This window comes from Phasianus colchicus, chromosome 36 (assembly GCF_987193195.1).
Source record: "Phasianus colchicus chromosome 36, bPhaCol1.hap1.1, whole genome shotgun sequence".
NCBI lineage: Eukaryota > Metazoa > Chordata > Aves > Galliformes > Phasianidae > Phasianus > Phasianus colchicus.
Genome location: NC_143471.1, coordinates 2,949,449 through 2,975,844, shown reverse-complemented (window position 1 = coordinate 2,975,844; position 26,396 = coordinate 2,949,449). Strand labels below are relative to the sequence as shown.

The 26,396-nt window shown below is 64.4% G+C and overlaps 1 protein-coding gene across 1 annotated transcript; it reads right to left on the bottom strand.

Annotated features, from left to right (window-relative positions):
• Window positions 1–295: 295 nt before the first annotated feature.
• CAMTA2 (calmodulin binding transcription activator 2) lies at window positions 296–26,123 on the bottom strand. Its single transcript, XM_090129355.1, is given in 25 exon segments — window positions 296–409; window positions 933–1,007; window positions 1,695–1,882; window positions 3,602–3,622; window positions 4,425–4,496; window positions 5,798–6,080; window positions 7,260–7,516; window positions 7,613–7,741; window positions 7,744–7,841; window positions 9,208–9,481; window positions 10,720–10,798; window positions 13,035–13,234; window positions 14,012–14,106; window positions 14,736–14,876; window positions 16,200–16,326; window positions 18,098–18,640; window positions 18,671–18,909; window positions 19,661–19,804; window positions 21,065–21,224; window positions 22,002–22,073; window positions 22,711–22,846; window positions 22,939–23,006; window positions 23,925–24,025; window positions 24,113–24,190; window positions 25,941–26,123. Coding segments are annotated over 24 exon segments (3,597 nt in total). The 5' UTR covers window positions 24,144–24,190; window positions 25,941–26,123; the 3' UTR covers window positions 296–345.
• Window positions 26,124–26,396: the final 273 nt, after the last annotated feature.

The window sequence follows — 26,396 nt, the reverse complement described above, 5'->3', positions numbered from 1 at the left end:
CTCTCAGTGGGCTCCGCTTTCCTTGTGTCCGTCCGACCCCCCCCGGCCCCCACCGCCCCCACCCTACGATTTCCCCCCCCCCTCGCCCCCCCCGCAAGGCAGCCGCTCCCCGTTCCTTCATTTTTAATGGAAATTTGTACAAAGAGCCCATGCGGGGCTGATGGCTGGGGGGGGGGAGAGGGGGGGGGCACATGCAGGGTGGCCAGCATCGCTTGTGGGGGGGGGGCTTTTTTTGGGGGGCACCGGGGTAAGGCGAAGCCGGGGTGGGGGAGAAGGGGGGGGGGGGAAGAGGGATGTCGGTCCACCCCCCCCGCCCCCCCCATCCTCAACCCCCCCCCCCGGGGGTCACGAGGCCACGCCCCGCTGCTGTAAACTTTCCACCTCTCTGCTCTGCTTCAGCTCCTTCATCCTGGGGGGGGGCGGAAGGACAGACAGACACTCGGTGACCCCCCCCCCGTGTCCCCACACCCCCGTGTCCCCACACTCCCCCCCCGATTCCCTCCGTGTGCCCCCCAATTCCTCCACACGCCCCCCACCCTTATTCCCCCCCTCCCCACCCAGCCCCTCTTCTCCCCTTCTCTTCCCCCCCCGCCCCCATCCCTTCCATGTTCCCCCCCCCCCTCCACGTCCTTGCCCCCCCCCCCATGTCCCCCTGCCCCCCCAATGCCCCCCCACCTCCCCATCCCCATCATGTCCCCCCCCGTCCCCTCCATGCCCCCCCACTCCCACCCCTGGCCCCCCCAATGCCCCCCCCAACCCCCGAACCCCATCATGTCCCCCCATCTGCCCCCATCCCCCTGCCCCCCAATGTCCCCCCCCCAATACCCCCCATGTCCTCCTGTGCCCCCCACCCCGCTCCCCCCCATTCCCTCCATGCCCCCCAACCCCTCCATCAACCCCCCCCCCCCCCCGACGCCCCCCCCCATCCCCACCGCTGACGGCAGCGCCTTAAGAACCGCATGATCTTCCTGGCCGCCTGGTCCTGCTTCTTAGTGAGGAAAGCTCCCCTGAAACAAAGCGGGGGGGGGGCACAGCTCAGGACCCCCCCCATCTCATCTCTCAACCCCCCCCACCTCCATCCTTACCCCCATCAATAGAATAGGGTGGGGGGGGGTCACAGCTTAAGACCCCCCCCATCTCATCCCAACCCCCCCCATCTCCATCCTTACCCCCATCAATGGAGGGGGGGCACAACACACAACCCCCCCACCCCCCCATCTCCATCCCTACTCTTAAGGGGGGGGTACAGCTCAGGACCCCCCCCCCGAGTTTCATCCCAACACCCCCCCCCCCATCTCCATCCTTTCCCCCATCAATAGGGTGGGGGGGGGCACAGCTCAGGACCCTCCCCATCTCCATCCCTACTCTTGGGGGGGGGGGGGTCACAGCTCAGGATCACCCCCCCATCTCATCCCTACCCCCTCTCTTAAGGGGGGGGCACAGCTCAGAACCCCCCATCTCCATCCTTACCCCCATCAATAGGAGGGGGGGGGCACAACACAGAACCCCCCCCATCTCCATCCCTACTCTTGGGGGGGGGGGGGGGGGCACAGCTCAGGACCCCCCCCCACATCTCATCCCTACCCCCACTCTTAAGGGGGGGGGGCACAGCCCAGGACCCCCCCCATCTCATTCCTACCCCCCCCCCCATCTCCATCCCTATCCCTACACTTAAGGGTGGGGGGGGGACCCACTTGGCTCGGGGCTGCCCTGCCTGGGGGGGGGCTCTGGGGGGGGGCTGCTGCTGCCGGTGGCTCCGGAAGCGCTGCTGGATGAGGACGGCGGCGCGGCGGCTGCGCTGGAATTTCTTTTGTTCCGAGTAGCTGCGGAATTTGCTCTGGATGAGGATGGCGGCCTGGGTCATCTTCTTGTACAGCGCGTACTGCGGGGGGGGAAAGGGGGCGTCGGGGGGGGGCGACCCCAAAAGGGACCCCCGGGTGTGGGGACCAAAATGGGGGACACAGGGTGTGGGGGCATCAAAAGGGACCTCGATATTTGGGACCCCAAAAGGGAGCTCAATACTTGGGACCCCAAAAGGGACCTCAATATTGGGGACCCCAAAAGGGACCTCTGGATTTGGAGACCCCAAAAGGGACCCCCGGGTATGGGGACCCCAAAAGAGACCCGTGGATATGGGGACCCCAAAAGGGACCTCAATAAATGGGGACCCCAAAAGGGACCCCCGGGTGTGGAGGCATCAAAAGGAACCTCGATATCTGGAGACCCCAAAAGGGACCTCAGTATTGGAGACCCTAATAGGAACCTCGATATTTGGGGACCCCAAAAGGGACCCCTGGATATGGGAACCCCAAAAGGGACCTCCGGGTTTGGGGACCCCAAAAGAGACCCCTGGGTATGGGGGCATCAAAAGGGACCTCAATACTTGGGGACCCCAAAAGGGACCCCCGGGTGTGGGGACTAAAATGGGGAGCCATGGGTATGAGGGCATCAAAAGGGATCTCAAAACTTGGGGACCCCAAAAGGGACTTCAGTATTTGGAGACCCCAAAAGGGACCCCCGGCTTTGGGGACCCCAAGAGACCCCTGGATATGGGGGCATCAAAAGGAACCTCGATATTTGGGGGACCCCAAAAGGGACCCAGTATTGGGGATCCTAATAGGAACCTCGATATTTGGGGACCCCAAAAGGGACCCCCGGGTGTGGGGGCATCAAAAGGGACCTCGATATTTGGGACCCCAAAAGGGACCTCAATATTGGGGACCCCAAAAGGGACCTCTGTATTTGGAGACCCCAAAAGGGACCCCAGTATTGGTGATCCTAATAGGAACCTCGATATTTGGGACCCCAAAAGGGACCCCTGGGTTTGGGGGCATCAAAAGGGACCTCGATATTTGGGGACCCCAAAAGGGACCCCTGGATATGGGGACCCCAAAAGGGATCTCCGGGTTTGGGGACTAAAATGGAGGACATTGGGTATGGGGGCATCAAAGTGGACCTCAATATTTGGGGACCCCAAAAGGAACCTCCGGGTTTGAGGACCCCAAAAGGGACCTTAATATTTGGGAACACCAATAGGGACCCCTGGGTATGGGGGCATCAAAAGGGACCTCGGTATTTCGGGACCCCAAAAAGGACCCCTGGGTTTGGGGACCCCAAAAGAGACCCGTGGATATGGGGACCCCAAAAGGGACCTCAATAAATGGGGACCCCAAAAGGGACCTCGATATTTGGGGACCATCAATAGGGACCCCTGGGTTTGGGGACCCCAAAAGAGACCCCTGGGTTTGGGGACTAAAATGGGGGACACTGGCTATGGGGGCACCAAAATAGACTTCAATATTTGGGGACCCCAAAATGGGACCCCCGAGTCTGGGGACCCCAAAAGGGACAACAAAGTGGGGGGGGACCCCAAAAGGGGCATCCAGGGGGGGACCCCAATAGGGACCCCTGGGTATGGGGGCATCAAAAGGGACCTCGATATTTGGAGACCCCAAAAGGGACCCCCAGGTTTGGGGACCCCAAAAGGAACCTCCAGGTATGGGGACTTCAATGGGGACCTTGATATTTGGGGACCCCAAAAGGGATCCCAATATTTGGGGACCCCAAGAGGGGCCCCCCCTGTACCCCCCCACCCCGTTACCTTCAGTGCAATCCAGGTGAGCTTGTGGGGCAGAGAGAGAGGGGGGGGTTATGGGGGGGGGTTTGGGGGGGGGGGTTCTGAAAGTGGGGGGGCTATGGGGGGGGGTCTGGGGTTATGGAGGTGATTGGTGGGGGGGGGTCTGGGGGTTTTGGGGGTGGTCTGAAAGTGGGGGGGGTCTGGGGGTTTTTGGGGGGGTCTGAGGGGTTTCTGAAAGTTGGGGGGCTATGGGGGGGGTCTGGGGTTATGGAGGTGGTCGTGGGGGGGGTCTGGGGGTTTTGGGGGGGGATTCTGGAAGTGGAAAGGCTATGGGGGGGGTCTGGGGGTTATGGGGGGGGTCTGAGGGGTTTCTGAAAGTTGGGGGGCTATGGGGGGGTCTCAAAGGGATCTGGGGGAGTACCGAGGGGGGCGCCTGGGGGCTATGGGGGGGGGGTCTGAGGGGTGTCCTTAGGGGGGTCTGAAGGTTATGGGGGGGGGTCTGGGGGTTATGGGGGAGTCTGGGGGGTTTCTGAAAGTGGGGGGGGGTCTGGGGGAGCCTGGGGGAGTCCTGATGGGGGGGTCTGAAGGATATGGGGGGGGGGTCTGGGGGTCATGGGGGGGCCTGGGGGGTTTCTGAAAGTGGGGGGGCTCCGGGGGGGTCTGAGGATTATGGGGGGGGGTCTTGGAGCTTTGGGGTGGTCTGAGGTTTATGGGGGGGGTGTGGGGAGTTTCTGAAAGCGGGGGGGCTGCGGGAGCGACGTGGGGGCTACGGGGGGGGGGGTCTGAAGGTCTGGGGGGGGGTCTTTGTGGGGGGGGGGTCTTTTTGGGGGGGGGTCCCCCCCCCTACCTGCTTGTACTTGCGGTAGCAGCGCTGGATGACGGCCGCCGCCACCTCCTGCTGCTCCTTCAGCCGCCGGCCCTGCAGGGATCGACGGGGGGGGGGGGCGTTACAAGGGGGGGCTGGGGGGGGGGCGGGGGGCTGTAAGGGGATCTGGGGGGGGGGGTTGTGAAGGTGGGGGGGCTGTGGGGGGGGTTATAAGGGGATCTGGGGGGGTTCTGAACGTAGGGGGGGGTATGGGGGGGGGTCTGAAAGTAGGGAAGCTATGGGGGGGGGTCTGGGGGGGTTCTGAAAGTGGGGGGGCAATGGGGGGGCAATGGGGGAGGGGGTGTGGGGGTTATGGGGGGGGAGTTGTGACGGTGGGGGCGATATGGGGGGGGTCTGAACATAGGGGGGGGGGCTATGGGGGGGGCTGGGGGTTTTAGGGGGAATCTGGGAGGGGTTCTGAAGGGGGGGGGGCTATGGGGGGGCCTGGGGGGGGGGTCTGAAAGTAGGGAAGCTATGGGGGGGGGGTCTGGGGGGGTTCTGAAAGTGGAGGGTCTATGGGGGGGTTGAAGGTGGGGGGGCAATGGGGGAGGGGGTTTGGGGGTTATGGGGGGGGGAGTTCTGAAGGTGGGGGGGCTATGGGGGGGTCTGGGGGTTGTAAGGGGATCTGGGGGGGTTCTGAAAGTAGGGGGGGGGTCTGGGAGGGGCTGCCGGGGGGGGGGGGCTCTGGGGGGGGTTCTGAAAGTGGGGGGGCTTTGGGGGGGATCTGGGGGGGGTTGTGAAAAGTGGGGGGGCGATGGGGGGGGTCTGGGGGTTATAAGGGATCTGGGGGGGTTCTCAAAGTGGGGGGGCTTTGGGGGGAGGGGCCTGGGGGGGGTTGTGAAAGTGGGGGGGCATTGGTGGGGGGTCTGGGGGGGTTTCTGAAAGCAGGGGGGCTATAGGGGGTCTGGGGGTTATGGGGGGGTCTGGGGGGCTTCTGAAGGTGGGGGGGCGATGGGAGGGGGTCTGGGGGTTGTAAGGGGATCTGGGGGGGTTGTCAAAGTGGGGGGGCTTTGGGGGGAGTCTGGGGGGTTCTGAAGGTGGGGGGGCATTGGGGGGGTCTGGGGGTTATGGGGGGGTCTGGGGGGGTTGTGAAAGTGGGGGGGATATGGAGAGAGTCTGTAGGTTATAAGGGGACGTGTGGGGATTCTGAAGGTGGGGGGCGATGGGGGGGGTCTGGGGGGTTTCTGAAAGTGGGGGGGCTTTGGGGGGGGTCTGGGGGGGTTCTGGGGGGGGTCTGGGGGAGTTTTGAAAGTAGGGGGGGCTATAGGGGCGGTCTGGGGGTTATGGGGGGGGTCTGGGGGGGTTCTGAAGGTGGGGGGGCGATGGGGGGGGGTCTCGGGGGGGGCTTCCCGCACCCGGTACTTGCGGAAGGCGCTCTGGATGACGCGGGCGGCCTCGTAGAGCTCGTGCTGCTCCTGGTCCGACAGCGTCAGCAGCGCGAAGTCGCTCTCCATCTTCCCGCTGGCGTTGAGGAACTCGGCCCAGGAGGCGGCGGATGGGGGGGGGGTCTGGGGGGGGGGTGGGGGGGGTGGCGCTGGGGGGGTGGGGGAGGGAAGAGGGAGGGGGGGGGTTGGGGATGTAGGGGGAGGAGGTGGATCCGGACCCCCCAGCCAACGGGGAGGGGGAAATGGGTCGGTTCTGTTTTGGGGGGGGGGGGGGGAAGAATGGGGGGGGGGGCAAAAAAAAGGGAGGAGGTTATGGGGGGGGGGTACAGTGGGATGGAGGGGGGTCTGTAGGGCTATTGGGGGTCCCAGCCCGTAATGGGGGTTTCAGCCCATAATAGGGATCCCAGCCCATAATAGGGATCCTAGGCCATAACAGGGTCCCAGCCCATAACGGGGGTCCCAGCCCATAATGGGGGTCCCAGCCCATAACGGGGGTCCCTGTCCCACTATGGGGGTCTCCATCCCACCCTGGGGGTCCCTGTCACACAGTGGGGGTCTCCATCCCACCCTGGGGGTCCCAGCCCGTAATGGGGTCCCACTCCATAATAGGGGTCCCAGCCCATAACGGGGGTCCCACCACATAGTGGGGGTCTCATCCCATAACGGGGGTCCCAGCCCATAATGGGGGTCTCCATCCCACCCTGGGGGTCCCTACCCCATTATGGGGGTCCCCATTCCCCACCCTGGGGGTCCCCATCCCCCACCCCATCCCATAATGGGGGTCTCATCCCACTCTAAGGGTCCCCATTCCCCACCCTGGGGGTCTCCATCCCATTATTGGGGTCCCCATCCCATTACAGGGGTCCTCATCCCATTATGGGGGTCCCCATCCCCCACCCCATCCCCCTCTATGGGGTTCCCCTCCCCCCCGGTGGTCCCCCTCCCACCCTGGGGGTCCCCATCCCATTATTGGAGTCCTCATCCCATTATTGGGGTCCCCATCCCAATGTGGGTGTCCCCATCCCCCTCTATGGGGTCTCACCTGGGGGTCCCCACCCCATTATGCGGGTCCCTATTCTCCACCCTGGGGGTCCCCATCCCCCCCTCATCCCATACTGGGGGTCTCCACCCCATTAGGGTGCTATAGGGATCCCTATTCCCCACCCTGGGGGTCCTCATCCCATTATTTGGGTCTCCATCCCATTATGGGGGTCCTCATCCCATTATGGGGGGGTCCCCATCCCCCACCCCATCCCCCTCTATGGGGTTCCCCCCCCCCAGTGGACCCCCTCCCAACCTGGGGGTCCCCACCCCCCCCCAGTGATCCCCACCCCATTATGGGGTTCCCCATCCCCCACCCCATCCCATTATTGGGGTCCCCACCCCGGGGGTCTCCAATAATTACGGTGGTGGTGGGGGGGGCTCCATTTACCTGTGGGGGGGCGCGGCGGGGGGCCGATCCACGCTGTCCAGGTACGTGGCCAACCAAGCCATGGCTGCGCTGAGCCCCCCCCCGCCAGGAGGGGTAGAAGCAGCAGCCCCCCCCCCACCTCCCCCCAAAGACCCCCCCCCTCCTCCGACCCCCGACCCCTCCGTGCTTCCACCCCCCCCAGGGAGGGGGGGGGTCTCGTGTTTTATTCGTTCTGGGGTGGCTTCGATGATCTGCCGGGCCAACGTCACCACCTCCGCCTGGGGGGGGGGAACCAGGATGTGAGGACCCCCCCCCCCATTAATATCCCCCCCCCCCCCCCTACTCCCCCCCCAACCCAACCCAACCCAGGTTACCTGCAGGGCGTCGGCGGTTGGGGGGGGGCCATCTTCTGTGTCTGTTGTGGGGGGGCTCGGAGGGGGGGGCGGCCCCCAGAGAATTTCAGCCCCCTCCTCCCCCCCCCCAATTCGTCTGTGGGGCTGCGGGGTCGTGGGGGGGGGGCGTTGTGGGGGGGGGGCTGAGGGACGGAGCCGGGACCCTCGGAGAGTTCGGAGGGGGAGGAGAGGCTGCTGGATGTGCTGAGACCTGGGGGGGGGATACAAGAATGTGGGGGGGGGCGTGTGGGGAGGGGGGGGGGACACAAATCGGGGGGGTGGGGATGGGGAAATATGGGGGGATATGGGGATGGGGGGGCGGTAAAGGGGGGCTGGGGGGGGACATGGAGGTGGGGGGGCAGGGGATTGGGGGGGTTGGGGGGATAAGGGGGGGGGGCAAGAAGGGGTTGGGGGGTGGAAAGGGATGGGGGGAGGGGGAGGCAGGGGGGGAGGGGGGATATGGGGATATGGGGGAAATGGGGGGGATATGGGGATAAGGGATTTAGGGATGGGGGACATGGGGATATGGGGGATATGGGGGATGGTGGATATGGGGGGATATGGGGGATATGGGGGATGGTGGATATGGGGGGATATGGGGGATATGGGGACATGGGGACGTGGGGGATATGGGGGATATGGGGTCAGGGGATATGGGGGATGGGGTTCGGGGGGGTGTGGGGGGGGTATCGGGGGATATGGGGACATGGGGATATGGAGGATAGGGGATATGGGGGGATATGGGGATATGGGGGGGATACGGGGGGATACGGGGGGACATGGGGGGATATGAAGAAATATGGGGTCAGGGGATATGGGCGGATGGGGGATATTGGGGGATATGGGGGATATGACGAAATATGGAGTCGGGGGATATGGGAATATGGGGGAATATGAGATTGGGAGATATAAGGTTGGGGGATGTGAGGGATATGGGGGTGAGGGATGTGGGGGATGTGGGATATGGGGGGTATGACGAAATAAGGGGTTGGGGGATACGGGGGATATGGGGACATAGAGATATGGGGATATGGGGATATGAGAATATGGGGGATATGGGGGGATATGGGAGATATGGGGGGATATGGGGATATGGGGGGATGGGGGGATGGGGGATATGGGGGATATGAGGAATATAGGGGATATGGGGGGATGGGAGATATGGGGGATGTGGGGGGGATATGGGGGATATGGGGGGATATGGGGGGATATGGGGGATATGGGAGATATGGGGGATATGGGGGATATGGGGGGATATGGGGGGATGGGGGATATGGGGGGGATATGGGGGGGACATGGGGGACATGGGGGATATGGGGGGATGGGGGATATGGGGGGATATGGGGGATATGGGGGGATATGGGGGGATATGGGGGATATGGGGGATATGGGGGATATGGGGGGATATGGGGGGATATGGGGGATATGGGGGACATGGGGGATATGGGGGGATATGGGGATATGGGGGATATGGGGGATATGGAGATATGGGGATATGGAGATACGGCGATACGGCGATACGGGGGTGGGGACGATAGGATGAAACCCGCGGCGGGGGGCGCCGTCGGAGCCCTTACCGGTATCGGGGCTGGCGGAGAGCGGCGACGGGACGCGCGGCCCCTCGTGGTGGTGATGATGGGGGGGGGCGGCGGGGGGCGGCGGCGTCCCCGCGGGGCTGGGGGTCGTCGGGCGTCGCAGCGCCTCCAGCCGCGCCAGCACCGCCCGGTGCCCCCGGCTCCGCGCCACCGCCGCCGGCAGCCGCCCCGCCGCGTCCGGCACCGACAGCGCGCCGGGCTCCCAGCGGAACAGCGCCTCCGCCGCCTCCGCGTGGCCCAGAGCGCAGGCCCACATCTGGGGGGGGGGAAATGGGGGGGGGATGGGGGGGGGCAGAAGAAGAATGGGGGGGGCAGGGAAATTGGGGGGGAAAATTGGGGGGGGAGGAAAAATGGGGGGGAAATGGGGGGGGAAATGGGGGGGGGGGGGCAGAAGAAAAATGGGGGGGGCAGGGAAATTGGGGGGGAAAATTGGGGGGGGGGAGGAAAAATGGGGGGGGAAATGGGGGGGGAAATAGGGGGGGGGAATGGGGGGGGGGGGCAGAAGAAAAATGGGGGGGGCAGGGAAATTGGGGGGGAAAATTGGGGGGGGAGGGAAATTGGGGGGAGAAATGGGGGAAATGGGGGGGGGAATGGGGGGAGAGGGAAATGGGGGGGGAGGGAAATGGGGGGGGAGGGAGGCAGGAAAATGGGGGGGGGAGAAATGGGGGGCAGGGAAATGGGGGGGGAAATAGGGGGGTATAATGGGGGGGGAGGAATGGGGGAGATGGGGATTTGGGGGGGAATGGGGTGGGGGAGGGAAATGGGGGGGAAATGGGGGGGAGAAATGGGGGGGGAGGGGGGCAGGGAAATGGGGGGGGAGAAATGGGGGGGGAGGAAAAATGGAGGGGGAAATGGGGGGGGAAATGGGGGGGGGGAATGGGGGGGTATAATGGGGGGGGAGGAATGGGGGGGGGAATGGGGGGGTGGGGCAGAAGAAAAATGGGGGGGGCAGGGAAATTGGGGGGGAGAAATGGGGGGGGAGGAAAAATGGGGGGGGAAATGGGGGGGTATAATGGGGGGGGAGGAATGGGGGAGATGGGGATGGGGGGGGAATGGGGAGGGAGGGGGGGCAGAAGAAAAATGGGGGGGGGGGCAGGAAAATTGGGGGGGAGAAATGGGGGGGCAGGGAAATGGGGGGAGAAGGAAAAATGGGGGGGGAGGGAGGCAGAAAAATGGGGGGGGGAGGAAAAATGGGGAGGAAGGAAAAATGGGGGGGGGAAGAAAAATGGGAGCGTGGCAGAGAAAATGGGGGGGGGGCATTTAGTGAGGAATCTCACATCCCAAATCCGTGCTCCGCCCCCCACCCCCCCCCCCCCACTATGGGGCAGAAAAATGGGGGGGGGGGCATTTAGTGAGGGGGCACCGACCCCAAACCTGTTCCCCCCCCCCCCCACTCCCAACCCCTGGAATCCCCCCAGAATTGGGGTTGGGGGGGGGTTGGGGGTCAGTTATGGGTCTCAGCCCCCCCCCCCAAAATCCCCCCCCCCAACTGACCAGGGGGGTGCAGCAGAAATGATCCACGCTCAGCGGGTCGATCTCCTGCTCCAGCTCCAGGCTGCACACAGGCAGCGCCCTGGGGGGGGGGGGACAAGGGGGGGGGGGATGAGGGGGGGTCCTCACACACAGATCCCCCCCCCCACGCCCACAGCCCACCCCAATCCCACCCCAATCCCATCGCAATCCTATTCTCCCCCCCCAATCCCATTCGTATTCCTCCCAATCCCATCCCAATTCCAATTCCTTAGTCCCAACCTCAACCCCAATCCCTCAATCCCAATCCTTCAATCCCAATCCCAATTCCTTAATCCTAATCCCTCAATGCCAATCCCAACCCCAATCCCTCAATCCTAATCCCAATCCCATCCTAATCCCTCAGTGCCAATCCCAATCCCACTGCAATCCCAATTCCTCAATCCCAATCCTACCCCAATCCCAATTCCAGTCCCAATCCCATTGCAGTCCCAATCAGAATTCCTCAATCCTAATCCCAACCCCATCCCAATCCCTCAATGCTAATCCCAATCCCAATCCCATTGCAATCCCCATCCCAATCTTTCTTCCATCCCAATCCCAATCCCAATCCCACCCCCAATCCCACTACATCCCAATCCCAATCCTAACGTCCCCCAACCCCACCCCAATCCCAACCCCAATCCCACTGCATCCCAATCCCAATCCCAATCCTACTCCAATCCCAACCCCACCCCAATCCCACCCCAATCCCAATCCCACCCCAATCCCAACCCCAACCCCAATCCCAATCCCAACCCCAATCCCATTGAATCCCAACCCCACTCCCACTCCCAATCCCAATCCCATTGCATCCCAATCCCAATTCCAATCCCATTCCAATCCCAACCCCAACCCCAACCCCAATCCCAACCCCAATCCCATTGCATCCCAACCCCAATCCTACCCCAATCCCAATCCCAACCTTAATCCCAATCCCAACCCCAATCCCACCTCGATCCCAACCCCAATCCCACCCCAATCCGAATTCCAATCCCATTGCATCCCAACCCTAATCACAATCCCAATGCATCCCAATCCCAACCCCAATCCCACCTCAACCCCAATCCCAATCCCATTGCATCCCAACCCCAATCCTACTCCAACCCCATTCCCACCCCAATCCCAATCCCACCCCAATCCCAACCCCAAACCCACCTCAACCCCAATCCCATTGCATCCCAACCCCAATCCTACTCCAACCCCATTCCCACCCCAATCCCAATCCCACCCCAATCCCATTGCATCCCAATCCCAATCCCACCCCAATCCCACCTCAACCCCAATCCCAATCCCATTGCATCCCAACCCCAATCCTACTCCAACCCCATTCCCACCCCAATCCCAATCCCACCCCAATCCCAACCCCAAACCCACCTCAACCCCAATCCCATTGCATCCTAACCCCAATCCTACCCCAATCCCAATCCCAACCTTAATCCCAATCCCAACCCCAATCCCACCTCGATCCCAACCCCAATCCCACCCCAATCCGAATTCCAATCCCATTGCATCCCAACCCTAATCACAATCCCAATGCATCCCAATCCCAACCCCAATCCCACCTCAACCCCAATCCCAATCCCATTGCATCCCAACCCCAATCCTACTCCAACCCCATTCCCACCCCAATCCCAATCCCACCCCAATCCCAACCCCAAACCCACCTCAACCCCAATCCCATTGCATCCCAACCCCAATCCTACTCCAACCCCATTCCCACCCCAATCCCAATCCCACCCCAATCCCATTGCATCCCAATCCCAATCCCACCCCAATCCCACCTCAACCCCAATCCCAATCCCATTGCATCCCAACCCCAATCCTACTCCAACCCCATTCCCACCCCAATCCCAATCCCACCCCAATCCCAACCCCAAACCCACCTCAACCCCAATCCCATTGCATCCTAACCCCAATCCTACTCCAACCCCATTCCCACCCCAATCCCAATCCCACCCCAATCCCACCTCAACCCCAATCCCAACCCCAATCCCATTGAATCCCAACCCCAGTCCCACCCCAACCCCAATCCCAACCCCAATCCCATTGAATCCCAACCCCAATCCCATTGAATCCCAACCCCAATCCCATTGAATCCCAATCCCAATCCCATTGCATCCCAACCCCAATCCTACTCCAACCCCATTCCCACCCCAATCCCAATCCCACCCCAATCCCAACCCCAAACCCACCTCAACCCCAATCCCATTGCATCCCAACCCCAATCCCACCCCAACCCCAATCCCACCCCAATCCCATTGAATCCCAACCCCAATCCCCCCCCCCCCCCCGCTGACCTCCACCTCCTCAGCAGCCCCACCATGGCTGCAAATCCCTGCGCGGCCGCCAGGTGGAGCAGCGACATCCCGCGGTACGGAGCGGCTCCGTGGGGCAGCAGCGCCGCTCCTTGGCGCCCCCTGCCGGCGGCCGCCAGCATCGACATCCTCAGCATCAGCGCCTCGCAAAGCGCCAGCAGCCGCAGCTCGAACGTGGAGCCCTGCGGGGGGGGGGGGGGCGGGGGGGGCAATGGGGTTATTGGGTTAATAGGGGGCAGTGGGGGGGTCGGGGGGCAATGGGGGCGTTGGGGACATTGGGGGGCAGGGGGGGGTCAGCTCCAACGTGGAGCCCTGTGGGGGGGTGGGGGGCTGCAATAGGGGCATTGGGGTTAATGGGGGGGAAGGGGGGGGTCGGGGGGCAATGGGGGCAATGGGGGGCAGGGGGGGGTCAGGGGGGGCAATGGGGGTATTGGGGTTAATGGGGGGCGGGGGGGGTCGGGGGGCAATGGGGGCATTGGGGTCAATGGGGGGCAGGGGGGGGTTGGGGGGGGTCAGGGGGCAATGGGGACATTGGGGGTGATGGGCACCTGGGGGGGTCGGGGGGGTGGGGGGGGGCAATGGGGACATTGGGGTTAATGGGGGACAGTGTGGGGGGGGGATGGGGGTCAGATGGGGGTCACCAGGGGGTCTTGGGGATATTGGGGTTAATGGGGGACGTGGGGGGGGTCAGGGGGGGGTCAGGGGGCACCTGGGGGGTGGGGGGTTTGTGGGGGGGTCGGGGGGGTGGGGAGGGTCTGGGGGGGGTCTTGAGGTTGGGGGGGAGGGGTTTGGGGGAGGGTCTTTGGGGGGGCTCTTGTGTTATATCAACTCCTGGACCCCCCCCCCCCATCCCCTAAAGGGCCCGGGGGGGGGGATGTTGGGACACCGGGGCTGGGGGGGGAGGGGGGAGGAATTGGGGGGGTGTTTTAGGGGGGTGTTTTGGGGGGGGGGTCTCCAACCTGTGCCGGAGGGGGGGGCAGCGCGGGGGCCATTTCTGCGAGGCGTTTCTCCATCTGCTCCAGGCGCTCCAGGATGGACATACGGAACTGGTTGTCTGCGGGGGGGGGGACGAGAAAAAGGGGATAAAACCACCCCCCCCTCCCCTCCCATAAAGCTCTTACCCCCCCCACCCCCCAGACCACCAACACCCCCCCAGGACCCCCCCCTCCGAACAGACCTGGGGGCTCCCCCCACCCAAAGGGCTGCGATGCGGATGCACCAATGGAAACCCCCCCCCCTCCCGAACACCCCCTATGGGGGGGCCCAGGCCCTATGAGGGGGGGCCAGGAGTTGAGATAACAAAAGACCCCCCCTCGACCCCTCCCAAGACCCCCTCTGACCCCCACATCCCATAAGACCCCCAAGACCCCCCCCAAAATAAAACTGGAGTCCCCCAAACCCAAAGGGCTGTGATGGGGATGCGCCAATGGACCCCCCACCCCCCAAACATCCCCTATAAGGGAGACCCGGGCCCTATGAGGGGGGGTCCAGGAGCTGAGATGAGGCCCCCCCCGCCCCCTCCCAACCCAAGACCCCCCCCTAAAATAAAGCCGGGCTCCCCCCACCCAAAGGCTTGCAGTAGGGATGCACCAATGGAACCCCCCCCTCACAAACACCCCTTATGGGGAAGACCCTATAGGGGGGAGGGGGGGTCCTCCGTGTGCCCCCCCCCCAGTTACTCACCATCCAACGCCAACCAATCCAGCTGTGCTCCCGGTGCCGCCCGGACCCCCCCCCCCCGGGGCCGGTATTCAAACGGAGCGGCGGCGGAGACGAAGCGGGGGGGGAGGGAGACCCTCAGAGCGGCCGTGCCGGCTTCGTGTGCTGGGGGGGGGAACAGGGGGGGGGTTAGGGGGTGGGGGGGGGCTTTATGGGGTTCTATGGGGCTCTAGGGGTTTCTATGGGGGCGGTTCTATGGGGTTTTATGGGGTTCCATGGGGCTCTATGGGATTCTATGGGGCTCTATGGGGGGGGTTCTATGGGGCTCTAGGGGTTTTTATGGGGCTTTATGGGGGTCTATGGGGGGTTCTATGGGGCTTTATGGGGTTTTAGTGGACTTTAAGGGGCTCTATGGGGTCCTATCGGGCTCTACGGGTTTCTATGGGGCTTTATGGGGTTCTATGGGGTGCTATGGGTCTCTATGGGTCCCTACGGCCGCTGTGTGCCGCTAAGGGGCGCTATGGGTCTCTATGGGTCTCTATGGGTCTCTACGGGTCGCTATGACCGGTGTGCCGCCAGGGGGCGCTATGGGTCTCTATGGGTCCCTATGGGTCGCTATGATCTCTATGGCTCTCTACGGGTCGCTATGAGCGCTGTGCGCCGCCAGGGGGCGCTATGGATCTCTATGGGTCCCTATGGGTCCCTATGGGTGCCTACGGGTCGCTATGAGCGCTGTGCGCCGCCAGGGGGCGCTATGGATCTCTATGGGTCCCTATGGGTCCCTATGGGTGCCTACGGGTCGCTATGGATCTCTATGGTTCTCTATGATTCTCTATGGGTCTCTATGACCGCTGTGTGCCGCTAAGGGGCGCTATGGGTCTCTATGGGTCGCTATGAGAGCTGTGTGCCGCCAGGGGGCGCTATGGTTCTCTATAGATCTCTATGGGTCTCTATGACCGCTGTGTGCCGCCAGGGGGCGCTGTGGATCTCTATGGGTCCCTATGGGTCTCTATGGGTCCCTATGGGTCTCTATGGGTCCCTGCGGGTCGCTATGAGCGCTGTGCGCCGCCAGGGGGCGCTGTGGATCTCTATGGGTCCCTATGGGTCTCTATGGGTCCCTATGGGTCTCTATGGGTCCCTATGGGTCTCTATGGGTCCCTACGGGTCGCTATGAGCGCTGTGCGCCGCCAGCGGGCGCTATGGGTCTCTATGGGTCCCTATGGATCTCTATGGGTCCCTATGGGTCTCTATGGGTCCCTACGGGTCGCTATGAGCGCGGTGCGCCGCCAGGGGGCGCTATGGATCTCTATGGGTCCCTATGGATCTCTATGGGTCCCTATGGGTCTCTATGGGTCCCTACGGGTCGCTATGAGCGCTGTGCGCCGCCAGGGGGCGCTATGGGTCTCTATGGATCTCTATGGGTCTCTATGGGTCCCTACGGGTCGCTATGAGCGCTGTGCGCCGCCAGGGGGCGCTGCGCGCACTCACGCGGGCAGTAGCAGCGCAGGACGCCGGGCTGCACGAGCGCCGCGGGCACGGCGACGCCGTCGAACAAACAGCGGTAACCGGCCGCGGCTCCGGCCCACGGCCCCGTGATCAGCACCTTCACACCGCCCTGGGGGGGGGGGGGGCAGCTGTTGGGGGGGGGCGTCCGGGACCCCCGACCCAAATGCTGGGACCCCCCCCCAAATGCTGGGACCCCCCCCCAGTGCTGAGACCCCCGACCCAAATGCTGGGACCCCCCCCCAAATGCTGGGACCCCCCCCCAGTGCTGAGACCCCCGACCCAAATGCTGGGACCCCCCCCCAAATGCTGGGACCCCCCCCCAGTGCTGAGACCCCCGACCCAAATGCTGGGACCCCCCCCCAAATGCTGGGACCCCCCCCCAGTGCTGAGACCCCCGACCCAAATGCTGGGACCCCCCCCCAAATGCTGGGACCCCCCCCCAGTGCTGAGACCCCCGACCCAAATGCTGGGACCCCCCCCCAAATGCTGGGACCCCCCCCCAGTGCTGAGACCCCCGACCCAAATGCTGAGACCCCCCCAAATGCTGAGACCCCCCCCCAGTGCCGAGACCCCAGACCCAAATGCTGAGACCCCCCCAAATGCTGAGACCCCCCCCCAGTGCCAAGACCCCCGACCCAAATGCTGAGACCCCCCCAAATGCTGAGACCCCCCCCCAGTGCCGAGACCCCAGACCCAAATGCTGAGACCCCCCCAAATGCTGAGACCCCCCCCCAGTGCCAAGACCCCCGACCCAAATGCTGAGACCCCCCCAAATGCTGAGACTCCCCCCCCAGATGCTGAGACCCCCGACCCAAATGCTGGGACCCCCCCCCAAGTGCTGGGACCCCCTCCCAGTGCTGAGACCCCCGACCCAAATGCTGGGACCCCCCCCCAAATGCTGGACCCCCCCCAAATGCTGAGACCCCCCCCAACGTGCTGGGAACCCCCCCAAATGTTGAGACCACCCCCAAACTGAGACACCCCCCCCCCCCAAATACTGGAACCCCCCCCAATCCGATAGGACCCCCGACCCAAATGCTGGGAACCCCCCAACCCGATTGGACCCCCAATCCAAATACTGAGACCCCCCCCCAAATACCGGGACCCCCCCAACCCGATAGGACCCCCCCAAATGCTGAGACCCCCCCCCAGTGCTGAGACCCCCGACCCAAATGCTGGGACCCCCACAACCCGACTGGACCCCCCCCAAATCCTGGGACTCCCCCTAAACACTGCAACCCCCCCCCTCCCCAAATACTGGGACCCCTCCCAACCCACTGGGACCCCCGACCCAAATGCTGAGACCCCCCCCCCAAAATATTGGGACCCCCCCAACCAACAGGACCCCCCCAACCCACCGGGACCCCCCCAAACGCTGCGACCCCCCCCACACCAAGAGACCCCCACACACACACACACGGACCCCCCCTCACTCCCTTCCCCCCCCTCAACAAGACGCCCCCCCCCCCACTTAGACCCCCCCCCTTAAGAAAGACCCCCCCCCACTCATTTGAGACCCCCCCCCACCCACAAAAACCCCCAACCACCCAGACCCCCCCCCAAACTCAGACCTCCCCCCCACTAAGAGACCCCCTCCCCACCCATTGAGGATCCCCCCCCCCCGCAACCACCCCCCCCAACCTGGACCCCCCACCAAGACCCCCCCGTCACTCCCTCCCCCCCCCCCATCAAGACGCCCCCCCCCCACACTTAAACCCCCCCCCTTAAGAAAGACCCCCCCCCACCCATTTGAGACCCCCCCCATCAACCGAGACCCACCTCACCTGGACCCCCCCCTGCCACCCACTGAGAGAAACCCCCCCCCTCCCACCTGGACCCCCCCCCCGAAGCCCCCCCCCCTTTTATAGCCCCCCCCTCACCTCAGGGTACGACCACTCAGGTGAGAAATCAGTGATGGCCACCGCAGGCTGGGGGTCCTCGGGGGGGGGGGGCGGGGGGGGGCTCCGAGATGGGGGGGGGGATGGGCTGGGGGGGGTCAAACCGGGAGTCTCCCCTTCCCCCCCCCTCCCCCCCGGCAGCTCAGAGCTCAGACCTTCAAAAGGGGGGGGGAAAGGCAGCCCCCCGCCCCCCCCGTAGAGACCCTCAGGGTTGGGGGTTGGGGGGGGGGGATCCTCCTCCTCCTCCTCCTCCTCCTCCTCCGTTTGCCCCCCCCCGGGATTTTTTTGGGGGGGGGCTTCGGCTTCGCAACCGTAAGTTTGACCCCGGCGGGGGCTATTGAGAAAACAGTCGGGATCAAAAATCCCGGGGGGGGGGCCGGGGGGGGGCAAAATAGGGCAGGGACCCTCGGAAGCCACCAAATGTTGGCTGGGGGTCAAACCCAAACCCAGGGGTTTTTCGGCGCCCCCCCCCCCCGCGACGCCCCCCCCAACCACCAATAAGGGCAAAGCGGGGGTAAACGGGACCCCCCCCCCGACCCCATCCCCCCCCCCGACCCCCCCCCCTTTTAGGGTCCGTTGGGAACCATTGGGACCCCCCCCTTTTCCCATTATCCCCCCCCCAATTGGAACCGGGGAAGGTTGGGGGGGGGGGCTGGTGGTATCGGGTGAGGAGGGGGGGGGGGCTTTAATTGAGGGGGGGTCTCCGCCGTTGCCCCCCCCCGCACGGGGTCCCCTTTCGATTTTAGGGGAGATGATGCGGTGTTTGGTGCTGCTGCATTTGTGGCCTGGGGTCCCTGGGGGGGGGGGGGGAAGAGGAGGGGGGGTCAGAATTTGAGGGGGGGGGTCCTGGGGGTCTCAGAGTGGGGGGGTGGGGGAGTCGGAATTGGAGGGGGGTCCTGGGGGTCTCAGGATTATGGGGGGGGGGAGGAGAGTCGGGGGGGGCCTTAGGGGGGTCCTGGGGGTCTCAGAGTGGGGGGGGTGGGGTCTTGGGGATCTCAGGGAGGAGGGGGGGGGTTAGAATTAGGGGGGGGGTCCTGGGGGTCTCACAGTACTGCTGTGGGGGGGGGGTCAGGGTGGTAATGGTGGGGGTCCTGGGGGTCTCAGTGATGCTGGGGGGGTCAGGGTGGTATTGGGGGGGGTCCTGGGGGTCTCAGGGTTCTTTTGGGGGTCCTAGAAGTCCCTGGGGGGGGGTCCTGGTGCTGGGGGGTCCTGGGGGTCTCAGGGTGACACTGAGGGGGGATCAGGGTGATTTTGGGGGGGGGTCCTGGGGGTCTCAGTGATGCTGGGGGGGTCGGGGTGGTACTGGGGGGGTCCTGGGGGTCTCAGGGTGACACTGAGGGGGGATCAGGGTGATTTTGGGGGGGGGTCCTGGGGGTCTCAGTGATGCTGGGGGGGTCAGGGTGGTACTGGGGGGGTCCTGGGGGTCTCAGGGTTCTTTTGGGGGTCCTGGAAGTCCCTGGGGTTTCCACGATGCACAATGGGGGGGTCCGGGGGGGGGTCAGGGGGGGGTTATATATTTGGGGGGGGGGGGGGTTGGGGTCTTACCGAGCCCCCCGGAGCAGAGGCAGGTGTGGGTGCGGGGGGGGGGTCGCGCCTGCTGGCTGTCCAGGATGTGCTGCACCAACTGCTCCAAGGACAGCGGGGCCGGACCCCCGCCCGGACCCCCCCCCGTCCATTTCACACCGTGGACTTTGGGGGGGGGATGGAGGGGGGTGAAAGGAAAGCGTTATTGAAGTGGGGAGGGGGGGGCGTTGGGGGCTGGGGGTCTCAGCAACCCCCCCCCAAGGGTCCCAATCACTTTGGGGGTCCCGTCACCCCCAACCCCCCCCCACCCCAATCTCCCCACTTGGGGGTCTCAGCACCCATTGCTCACCACTTGGGGGGGGTCCCAATTCCCCCTCCCCCCCCGATCCTGAAAACCTGGGGGTCCCATCACTCCCCCCCCCCCGGACTCTCATCACCCCCTCCCCACCATTTGGGGGGGGTCCCAAGCCCCCAAATCCCCAACCTTCCCCCTCCCCAAATTGGGGGTCCCATCACCCCCCCCCCCCTTAAGGACCCTCACCCCCACTTTGGGGGGGTCCCAACTCCCCCCCTCAGCCTTTTCCCCCTCCCCTTAAGGACCCTCATCCCCCCCTCCCCACCAATTGGGGGGGGTCCCATCACCCCCCCCCATCACCCCCACCTGCACAACACGGGGCTCCCATCACCCACCCCCCCACCACTCCCCCCCCCCAACATGGGGCTCCCATCACCCCCTTCCCCCCCCCTTAAAGACCCTCATCCCCCCCTCCCCACCATTAGGGGGGGGTCCCAAACCCCCAACCTCCCCCCCCCCCCAACATGGGGGTCCTATCACCCCCCCCGACAGCCCCCCATTACTCCCCCCCCCCAACATGGGGCTCCCATCACCCCCTTCCCCCCCCTTAAAGACCCTCATCCCCCCCTCCCCACCATTTGGGGGGGGTCCCACCACCCCCCCCCCAACATGGGGGTCCCATCACCCCCCCATCATCCCCCCCCTCTCGTGACTCCCATCACCCCCCCCCCTTAAAGACCCACATCCCCCCCTCCCCATCATTTGGGGGGGGTCCCAAACCCCCAACCCCCCCCATCACCCCCCCCCACTCGTGGCTCCCATCACCCCCCCCTTAACGACCCTCACCCCCCCCCTCCCCACCATTTGGGGGGGGTCCCATCACCCCCCCCATCACCCCCCAACATGGGGGTCCCATCACCCCCCCCCTTATCGACCCTCACCCCCCCTCCCCACCATTTGGGGGGGGGTCCCATCACCCCCCCCATCATCCCCCCCCACTCGTGGCTCCCATCACCCCCCCCCTTAACGACCCTCACCCCCCCCTCCCCACCATTTAGGGGGGGGGTGTCCCAACCCCCCCAAACCCCCAACCACCTGGCTGCCCCCCCCCATTTCGGCCCCCCCCTCACACATGGGCCGGAGCTGCGCCAGCAGTTCCTCGTGGCTCCATTTGCTCCATTCGCGGCGCTCCGACGCCACGGCGCACAGGGAGGGGGGGCCGCCCCCCCCCCGCCCGCATTCCTCCATAGACGGCACGTTCAGGTAATGCACCAGCACGATGTCCGGGTTCTGCGGGGGGGGGGGGGGCCATATTTTGGGGGGGGGGCTCCTCCTGTGCCCCCCCCCTTTCTTGAGACCCCACCCCCATTTAGAGACCCCCCCTCATTTAGAGATCTCCCCCATTTAAAGACCCCCCCCCCCCCACGATCAGATAATGCACCAATACGATGCTCAGGTTCTGGAGGGGGGGGGCCATATTTTGGGGGGGGGCTCCACCTTTGACCCCCCCTCATTTAGAGACCCCCCCCATTTAGAGACCCCCCCCCCCCCATTCAGAGGCGCCCCCCCCCCCCGCACGTTCAGGTAATGCACCACCAGCACGATGTCGGGGTTTTGCAACCCCCCCCCCCCCAATTATTCAGGTAATGCACCAACACAATGCCAGGGTTCTAAAAAGGGGGGGTTCCATATTTTGGGGGGGGGTCCCTCCTTCTGCCCCCCCCCCCCCTTTTTGGGCCCCCCCCCAAATGAGACCCCCTTTCCCCACCCCCCATTTACCTGCAGCAGCCAATAGCACCAGGGTTCTTTAATTGGGGGGGGGGGCCATTTGGGTGGGTGGGCTCCCCGTCTGCTGCCCCCCCCCCACTTAAAACCACCCCCCCTACTTAAGAACCCCCCCCCACATTTAAGACCCCCCCCCCAAGCGAAATTCTCCCATACCTTCAATGACCCATAGAGCTTTTCTTTAATTTGGGGGGGGTCCCATTTGGGTGGGTGGGTTTCTCTTGTGCCCCCCCCCTCACTTTTTGAGCGCCCCCCCCCCCAAAATGACCCCCCCCCACTTACCTGCAGCAGCCAATAGCAGCGGCGATGGAAGGTGGGGACGATGGAGGAGTGGACGTAGCAGCCATACAGGCACTGCAACGGGGGGGGGGGCAACGTTCAGGGCTCTGGGGGGGGGGGTTGTGTTTTTTTTTTTGGGGGGGGGTCCGACCAGCACCCCTCAACCCCCCCCCAACCCCCCCAGGCAACGCTATGGGGCCAATTCAATGCTATAGGCTGTGCAGGGGGGGGGGTCTTTATCACCCCATAGATTGGGAATGTGGGCTCTTTTCAGGGGGGGTGGGGGGGTCATTTGAGGGGGGGTCGCTTGGTGTGCCCCCCCCACATACCTCGACCCCCCCCCCCGCCCCCCACCACTTTAAATAACCCCACACATCCAATTACATCCCATATATTTGGGGGGGGGGGGGGGCTCTCTTTACCACCCTATAAATTGGAGACAGCAAACCTTTTTGGGGGGGTGGGGGGGGGGTCATTTGAGGGGGGGTCGCTTGTTGTGCCCCCCCCACATAGTTCGCCCCCCCCCCCCCCACCCTCACTGCTCCCCCACTGCTTTAAATAACTCTATACACCTATTCCCATTTCCCATACTACACATTTTGGGGGGGGGGGGCTGTCTTTACCACCCTATAGATTGGGGACGGGGGGTCTTTTCGGGGGGGGTGGGGGGGTCATTTGAGGGGGGGTCGCTTGTTGTCCCCCCCCCACGTACCTCGACCCCCTGCACCTTCAGCTTCATGTGATCCTCCCGCGTGGTTTTGCCATCCCTGCGTTTCTTCCAGCAGTAGCCGTCCTTCCTGTACTTCACCTTCTTACGGTTGTAGAGCAGCAAGGAGCCATTGCGAGGCCTGGGGGGGGGAGGGGGGGGGTCAGTAAATCGGGGGGAGGGGGTCCATAATGTGGGGAGGGGTCTCAGTGCCCCCCCAGCCCCCCCCCAGACCTGGTTTTGGGGGTGCAGGACAGCCACTCGTCGTGCTTCTCGAAGGTGATGAGGTAGGAGGCGATCTCCTGGGGGGGGGTTGGGGCTTTTAGGGGGGGGTGAGGGGGTCTCCAGCCCCCCCCCACCACGTGTGACCCCCCCCCGTATGACCCCACGTGACCCCACCGCCATGTGATCCCAAGTGACCCCACGTGACCCCACCAATTTGACCCCACATGACCCCACACCCCATGTGACCCCACGTGACCCCACCAATGTGACCCCACGTGACCCCACACCCCATGTGACCCCACGTGACCCCACCCCATGACTCCGCCCCCATGACCCCCCATGACCCCACCGCCATGTGACCCCACGTGACCCCATGCGACCCCATATGACCCCACCCGTGTGACCCCATGTGACCCCACGCGACCCCACCAATGTGACCCACGTGACCCCATATACGCACCCCCACATGACCCCACCCATGTGACCCTATGTAACCCCACGTGACCCCACCTCGTGACTCCGCCCCCATGACCCCATGTGACCTCAGACCGCATGTGACCCCATGTGACCCCAGATCCTATGACTCCGCCCCCATGACCCCACATGGGTCCCCCCCCACGTGACCCCATGTGACCCCAGACCCCATGTGACCCCACGTGACCCCACCAGAGTGACCCCACGTGACCCCAGACCCCATGGCTCTGCTCCCATGACCCCACGTGGCCCCACGTGACCCCACCCACATGACCCCACCCCGTGACTCCACCCCCATGACCCCATGTGACCCCACCCACGTGACCCCATGCCCCCCCTCCTTTTTACCCCCCATTTTACCCCCCCATTCCCCCTCCCCACTTCCAACCCCCCATATACCCCCCCCATGTCCCCCCCCTCCTTTTTATGCCCCCATTTTACCCCACCACCTTTTTACCCCCCATATCCCCCCCCATGCCCCCCCCCTCTCCTTTTTACCCCCCCGTTTCGCCCCCCCCCACCTCGTTGGTGTTCCACCTCAGCCTCTCATTGGGCAGCGCTGCGCTGTGGGGCAGAAACTCCACCAACTTCCGGGGCAAGAAAACCTTGCGGTGGTTCCTATCTATAAATGGGGGGGGGGGCCATCAGCGCAGCCCCCCCCCCCCAAATTAATCGCCCCCCCCCCCCCCCTTCATCGCCCCCCCCTCACCAGACACCTCCGTGGTTTCCTTGGGGTTCATTTTGGGGCTTCGGCGCCGCCCTCACAGCTCTCGGGGGGGGGTCAAACCTGGGGGGGGGGAAGAGGGGGGGGAGTGAGACCCACATCCGGCCTGCCCCACATCTGGCCTGCCCCATAGCTCCCACATCCCTGCCCCATAGCATCTCAAACCCCTGCCCCATAGAATCTCACATCCCTGCCCCACATCCGTCCTGCCCCATAGCTCCCAAATCCCTGCCCCATAGCATCTCCACACATCTCTGCCCCATAGCATCTCACATCCCTGCCCCATAGCATCTCCCCACATCCTTGCTCCACAGCATCTCAAATCCCTGCCCCATAGCTGCCACATCCCTGCTCCACATCCTTCCTGCCCCATAGCTCCCAAATCCCTGCCCCATAGCATCTCCCCCCATCCCTGCCCCATAGCTCTGAAATCCCTGCCCCACACTCTTCCTGCCCCACATCCAGCCTGCCCCATAGCTCCCAAATCCCTGCCCCATAGCTCCCAAATCCCTGCCCCATAGCATCTCACATCCCTGCCCCATAGAATCTCACATCCCTGCCCCATAGCTCCCACATCCCTATCCGATAGCATCTCCCCACATCTCTGCCCCATAGCCCCCAAATCTCTGCCCCACATCCCTGCCCCATAGCTCTGAAATCCCTGCCCCACAGCCCTCCATAGCGCCCCACAGACACCCCATAGCGCTCCATAGCACCCCAAAGCACTCCATTGCACCCCATAGCTCCTCACAGCACCCCATAGCACCCCATAGACAACCTTTAGCACCCCATAGCACCGCATGGACACCCCACAGCACCCCATAGCACCCCACAGAGACCCCACAGCACCCCATAGCATCCCATAGACATCTGATAGCACCCCACAGCACCCCATAGACACCTTACAGCACCTCATAGCACCCCATAGACACCCCATAGCACCCCACATCACCCCTTAGCCCCCTATAGCCCCCCATAGCGCCCCATAGACACCCCACAGCACCTCATAGCACCCCATAGGCATCCAATAGCACCCCATAGCACCCCATAGCGCCCCATATCACGCCATAGCACCCCATAGCGCCCCATAGACACCCCATAGCACCCCACATCACCCCATAGGCACCCAATAGCAACCCATAAGCACCCCACAGCACCTCATAGCATCCCATAGACACCCCATAGACACCCCACAGCACCCCTTAGCCCCCTATAGCCCCCCATAGCGCCCCATAGACACCCCACAGCACCTCATAGCTCCCCATAGCGCCCCCTAGACACCCCGTAGACACCCCACAGCACCCCCCAGACACCCCATAGACACCCCATAGACACCCACAGCACCCCATAGCACCCTATAGCACCCCATAAACATCCTATAGCACCCCATAGCACCCCGTAGACACCCAATAGCACCCCATAGCGCCCACAGACACCCCACAGCACCTCATAGCACCCCATAGGCACCCAATAGCACCCCATAGCGCCCCATATCACGCCATAGCACCCCATAGCGCCCCATAGACACCCCATAGCACCCCACATCACCCCATAGCACCCTATAGCCCCCCATAGCGCCCCATAGCACCCCATAGCGCCCCATATCACGCCATAGCACCCCATAGCGCCCCATAGACACCCCATAGCACCCCATAGCGCCCCATATCTCCCCATAGCGCCCCACACATCCCCCATCTCCCCTCCCACCCCCCCCTCCCTGCCCCACATCCCCCCCATATCCGCCCCCGCCCCATGGAGCCCCATAGAGCCCCCCAGCTCCCCCCCACCCCCCCGGCCCCGCCCCCCCCCGCACCTCCTCCTCCTCTCCTTCCTCCCCCTCCTCCTCTTCCTCCTCCTCCTCCTCCTCCAGCCGCCATCTTCCCGTTCCTTCGGGCCCGGCGCTGTCAGCGCCGCCGACGCGTGACGTCATCACGCACGAGGGGGGGGCGTGACCTCGCGCAAAGGGGCGTGGCCGCAACGAAAGAGGCGTGGCCTTCGGTGAGGGGGCGTGGCCTCTGTAAGAGTGGGCGGGGGCGTGGTCTCACGCAGCCGTACGTGTTCTTACGCAAGGGGGCGTGGCCTCGCCTAAACGGGCGTGGTCTTTTCCGCAAATAGGCGTGGCCTCGCTAAAAGCCCCGCCCCCTTCTTTTAGGCCCCGCCCTCAGCGGGGTATTTTGGGGTCAAGCGGTGGAACTGGGAGCGACCGTGGGATCCGTAGGGCGCCTTAAAGGGGCCGCGACGCGGGTTGGAGGGGGGGGGGGGCTCTATG